The sequence below is a fragment of the Gigantopelta aegis genome, unplaced genomic scaffold (genome assembly GCF_016097555.1).
Source record: "Gigantopelta aegis isolate Gae_Host unplaced genomic scaffold, Gae_host_genome ctg2464_pilon_pilon, whole genome shotgun sequence".
Classification (NCBI taxonomy): Eukaryota; Metazoa; Mollusca; class Gastropoda; order Neomphalida; family Peltospiridae; genus Gigantopelta; species Gigantopelta aegis.
In genome coordinates this window covers 59773-65772 of record NW_024532930.1, presented here as the reverse complement: position 1 = coordinate 65772, position 6000 = coordinate 59773, and the positions used below count along the sequence as shown (strand labels likewise).

Genomic DNA, 6000 nt, shown 5'->3' with positions numbered 1-6000 from the left:
CATTAATTTATTAATATTAATATTGACAATAAGCATTTGTATAAATTTGTTAAGAATTTTTTCCTGTTAGTTGTAGAACTGTACCATAAATAAAGCGGTGATTTAATGTTGTAATTCTAAAAAAAGATTAATGTGCTTATAAATCATTCTTATAATACTGTTACAATTAATTCAATATAGTTTTATATGTGTGTACACTAGTATACATAATATTTATGCATAATTATATATATATAGATGTAAACACAATAAATGTTCAAGGGTTGTTATGGCTGAAAAGTGCATGTTCTAATCAAGAGATATGACTTAACACTTTATATTTAGTCAATGTTTTGTTTATTATAGATTACTTGTTGATCATTGATATAATAGTGAGTAAAATATTGCTCTTTTCAAAATTTTATAATACGTACACAATAAAACATACTATATTGTTTTTCAGAAAGTACATAATTAAATATTATGTCATTTCTCATGCATGTCATCACGTAACAGGCCATTATGACAAGTAGATGTATTAGGAAATGGCAGGTGCATCTGTGATAAAGACCCACATTCTGTTCCTCATCTCACCATCACTCCAAAAAAACAAATATATGATCGTCTCTCGTAAGTCTCCCTCTTTTCTAACCTCCCTCTCTCCTCTTTTATTTAAATGGTTCTCAACTTGAACGAGTCAATTCATTTAAATATCTTGGTGTTATTATCATCTCTAATTTATCATAGTCTTCTCACATCCAATCTCTAAAGCTCGTCAAACCCATGGGATCATCTACTGTAACATCTAATCATGCTTCTCCTCATACTCTTCTCTCTATGTATCACTCTCTTGTCATTCCCTATTTTTCCCTATTGTTCCTCTGTTTGGGACCCACCTGTATCTTCCACTAATTCTGAAATTCTCGAGAAAACCCAACACTTTGCTCTAATAATGTGCTCTCATAAATGGGATAATGATTACTCATCCTTTCTCTCAACGTTTAAACTTCCAACCCTCTCAACTCGTCGCTCTACTTCCAAATTATGTCTTCTCTATAAAATCACTAACAACCTCCTTTCCGGGTTCGCCTACTCTAATTTTAACAAAAAAGTACAGTTTCGCCTACGGATACCGTAAGCTGAAACAGTAAGTAATGACGAAGTAGTTGGAGGTTCCATCACTTATCACACTAATCTTATCATATGCTATCAATCACTTTTTATCTCTGTGTTATCAATGATACTATATCCTTGTACTTTAATACCTTAATTCTGTTTTATTTATTATTTCTCTATTCTGTTTGTGCCCTTTAAACTAGCAGTAGCTATTGGGCATTTATTTTGTCAATAAAAACACGTGGTTCACTTGTACAGTAATCTCATCTGTTTTTACTTTCATTTAGAGGATGGAGAGTAGTGGAAATGAAAATCTACTAAACACTTTCAGTGAATGCCTTACCTTACATTGATACATATACTTTGTTGTAAATGTGATATATATTATATAACTAAAATAAAAGATTGGTACTTCGAGATAGAGACTGTATAGTGAAACATTATTCTGGCTTTAAGATAGTAATACCTTGTTCAGGGACAAACTAGTTTGTGCTGGAGAAGAAGGGAGGAGTGTGGTGAATTTATGATGTCTTAGGTATAATAATTGTATGATAATCGTTTAATATTAATTGATTTAAGATTAGTTTGTAATATATTTAACCTTACTTACAACTTATTATTGGAGTATTTTGTAAGCAGGTATTTTGTTATAGACATTACTTGTTAAACTTTTGTTGGAGCATTTTGTTAATAGATAATTTACGAGTATTTGTTGATAGGTGTTTATCTTATGGTTGGAGTATTCTGTAAACAGTTGTTATAGGTATTTTGTTAATAGACGTTATTTACAACTTATTGCTGGAGCATTTTATTAATCAATATTATGAGTATTTTGTTGATAGGTGTTATCTTATCGTTGGAGTATTTTGAAACAGATGTTACAAGTATTTTGTTAATAGACGTTACTTACAACTTATTGTTGGAGTATTTTTTGTTAATAAATATTACGAGTATTTTGTTGATAGGTATTATCTTATGGTTTGGAGTATTTTGTAAACAGATGTTACAATTATTTTGTTAATAGACGTTACTTACAACTTATTGTTGGAGTATTTTGTTAATAAATATTACGAGTATTTTGTTGATAGGTGTTATCTTATGGTTGGGTATTTTGTAAACAGATGTTACAAGTATTTGTTAATAGACGTTACTTACAACTTATTGTTGGAGTATTTTGTTAATAAATATTACGAGTATTTTGTTGATAGGTGTTATCTTTATGGTTGGAGTATTTTGTAACAGATGTTACAAGTATTTTGTTAATAGATGTTACTTACAACTTATTGTTGGAGTATTTTGTTAATAGATGTTCTTTACAAGTTATTTTTTGGAGTATTTGGTAAACAGTATATACAACCCCAAGCAGCTATATAAAAAGGTTGCTCAGACCATCCAATTCACCAGTAGGTTAGAAATAATTTACTCCATCTTCATAGCTGTTATTCAAAGAATTTGTATCTTGTTACATTTCAAAATGAAGTGGATTATTCTGTGTGTCCTCCTGGTGGTGTTGATTTGTCAGTCATACTGTTCTCCAATAACTGGTTAGCTCTAATACTTTATTCATATAATAATTATACATAATTTTTATGTATAGCTCAAGCTGATTCTAATGTTGAAAAAAGAAAAACAAAGGAAGAAGGTATAAAGATATGATGTGGCTCTATGATTATAACATTCTATACATTTACTTTCTAAAGTGACCACTAAACTAGATGACGATGATGACGACGACGACGACGGTATTGGTCTCTATAAACCACCGTTACCTACAAAATCGGATGGTGAGTATTAGTTCTCTGTCTGATTTAAAAATACATTTCATTTGATATAGATGACGACGACGACGAACGACGACGATGCGACGATGACGATATGAGTGCTTTGTTGGCAGAGCTTGCTGTACTGCATCCTCAAAATGAAGTTATCATCTTTATAGCTATAATTTTAATTAAGGATACATGTATTGTTTTTTAGACACGCCAGATTCTAAGTAGACTGTCAAAAACAGTTTTTTTAAAAAGCTTTTTCGTGTAGCGGCTCCTATCTTTAAAAAGTTCATTGGCGGTGGGGAGGCTACGGTGGCAATAACGGTAAACGTAGATATGCAATTTATGGCCATACTAATATGTATTTTATAGGAGGAGGGTATTACCAACCTAGTTATGGACCTAGCAGTTATGGACCTAGCAGGTATGGACCTAACAGTTGTGGACCTAGCAGTAGTTAGGGACCTAGCGGTTATGGACCTAGAAGGTATGGACCTAGCAGTTATGGACCTAGAGGTACTACGGACTCGAAATTTCGGCCGTAATAGTTATGGACATAAAAGGTACGGACGTAAAAGGTACGGACGACGTGGCTAAAAAAACAACTATAAAGCTCAAAGCTGAAAACTGTCTTAATATTTTCTTGCTAGTTTTATGTGTTATATTTTGCAGTAGTAAACAATGTTGTATTAGTGAATAAAAGAATTTGCTTAGCATCTTAAAACAGTTTATATTACACGTGTTGCCCCAAACAACACTTCCAACAATATCAGAGATCATCCATACAAGCTGTGTCATTGAGAGTGAAGTCATTTTATCATCATTTTTCTCAGCAAAATGGTCCTAAATTGACGAACATCGTTATGTTTTTATGACGTAAATTACAACACAATAGCACAATGCTTAGCATCTTAAAACATTTAATATATTCGTGCTACCCCTTCAAACAATAGTTACTAAGGTCAGAGATCATCCATACAAGCCGTGCCATTGAGAGTGATGGTCTTAAATTGACGAACATCGTTATGTTTTTATGACGTAAAAATTACAACACAATAGCAAAAATTGTCCCTTATCTTGTGTGTGCGTGTATATTGTAACGATAGTAAATAATTATTAACAAATCTATTTCAGTAAAAATGAAGTGTATTGTGTTGTGTGTTGTACTGCTAGTTTTGATCCATTACACATATGGCCGTCAAAGTGAGTCCTAATATTACTATTATAACCATATTTATTTTATTTAGCTAAAATAAAATATTCTGACAAGGGGAAAATAAATAAAGGTATAGACATTAGTATGATATTATAATTTAATATACATAATTGTTAAAAATTATCAAGGACATATTTTCCCTAGTTTACTAAGGTCTCCAACCACCTCACCTTATCAAATGATGATGATGATGATGATAGTACTCTTTGGAAAGCATTGTTAGCTGTGAAATTGGATAGTGAGTACTGATGACATCATTTTTTTTAGATGCATATTATTTGTAGATTTGAAGAGCAGCAAAGAAGAGGATGATGATAATACCATAAATGTTTTTATTCCAAAATTATCACAGAAATCAAAAAGTCAGTTTGTAAAAAAAACCTTGTTGAGTTAATTTTAGTGTTTATTGCAGGCGAAGATGACAACAACAATGATGATGATGATGATGATGATGATGATGATGACAAGCATGTAAATGCTATGCTGGAAATACTTGCTTTACAGAATGAAGTCAATAGTATGTGCTCATCTAGTTTTACAGTTTAAATTTACACTTTTCTCTTTCAGGTATGTCATTCTCTGACAAGACTATTAAGGAACAGGTTTGGTGGATAAACCTCATTCGTTTCAGGATATAAGCTGTTGTCAGATTTTTGTAGAAGGCATCGTAGAAAATGGTTTTGCCAGTAAGAAAACTCTCTCACTCACTCTCACTCTCACTTCTCTCTCTCTCTCTCTCTCTCCTCTCTCTCTCTCTCTCTCTCTCCTCTCTCTCTCTCTCTCTCTCTCTCTCTCTCTCTCTAATATATAACAATATGACTTATTGTACTTTGTTGCATTTAGGGTTTGCAAGAAGATTGGGACGAAAAATAGCTCGTTGGTATAGGCGTCGTTTTGGTCGCAGTGTTACAATGATTAAGTAGTGCAATCCTAGTGGATGGATTGACTCATATTCATTACATTGTAGTTTAATTTAGTAGTTGATCAATGTAGTATCTTTCTTATATACACATTAATTGGATATAATTTCCACTAGTGAAGAATAAATTAGTAATAAAAGAAATTAAAGCACTAAGTGCAAAACCCTCACTGTAGAATAACAAAAATATTAATTCGCTATATTGGCAATGAGAAACTTGTTGATTATATTATAATGCTGTATAATATTATATTTCGAAAACTCTAGGCATGTACACAAACAAAGCAAGTATATAACCAGTTTGTTAGAGCCATCAATATCCATGAAGCCAGGACTGATACTAGTTGGTCCAAAATAGTAGGAACTCGTATTGTCCAAGGTCCTTCAATAGGGTTATTATCAGGATGTTGACATACACTGACATCATAAAAATAATGCATTGAGCTTTGGAGTAGTGGAAGTAAAACTGAGTTAACGTGATAATGAAATGCACTAAAGTGCTTACTCTTATCCAGAGACTTTATATAGACTCCTCAAGTTTACGTAATTCTCGAGATGAGCAAGATGATTTGATGACTCAGCATTTTTCTTCAATCAAAGGAAAAAAGGCTTTGCCTTTTAGTGCATCTACTGGGTACTTTGCACTCCAATTGACAAAAGGTCTAATACTTTCCAACTCCTTAGTAAAAGTTAGCGATTCTCCAATGACAGCTATCTTGCTAGTATTTTTAGTTCGCGTTCTATGTATTCACACAAGATAACTCCCAAAAGTTAGTAAAACTGTCATAACTTTCCAAAGAAGTATTTTGGCCAAACTTCACTTTACAAAGTTGAAGAATGTTATAAGCTGTATGCAGGAGGTTTTTTATGAATTCTCGAGTCTTCACTGAAAGCTGTGCTTTTTTCAAAGGTTTTTCAGACTTTTAAGCTTTTTGTTCATTTGATGCTTCTTTTGGCAGTATTTTTAGAAGTACAGAAGTTTTGCTACCGTCTACTATAGT

General features: G+C 32.2%; 1 protein-coding gene across 1 annotated transcript in view; it reads left to right on the top strand.

Annotated features, from left to right (window-relative positions):
• The first annotated feature begins 524 nt into the window (after positions 1 to 524).
• Positions 525 to 6000, top strand: part of LOC121391447 (skeletal aspartic acid-rich protein 2-like) — a 50254-nt gene continuing 44778 nt past the window's right edge. The window contains exons 1-3 of the mRNA XM_041523081.1: positions 525 to 609; positions 2796 to 2879; positions 4493 to 4597. Coding sequence (XP_041379015.1) covers positions 525 to 609; positions 2796 to 2879; positions 4493 to 4597 — 274 coding nt within the window. The remainder of the gene's footprint in view (positions 610 to 2795; positions 2880 to 4492; positions 4598 to 6000) is intronic.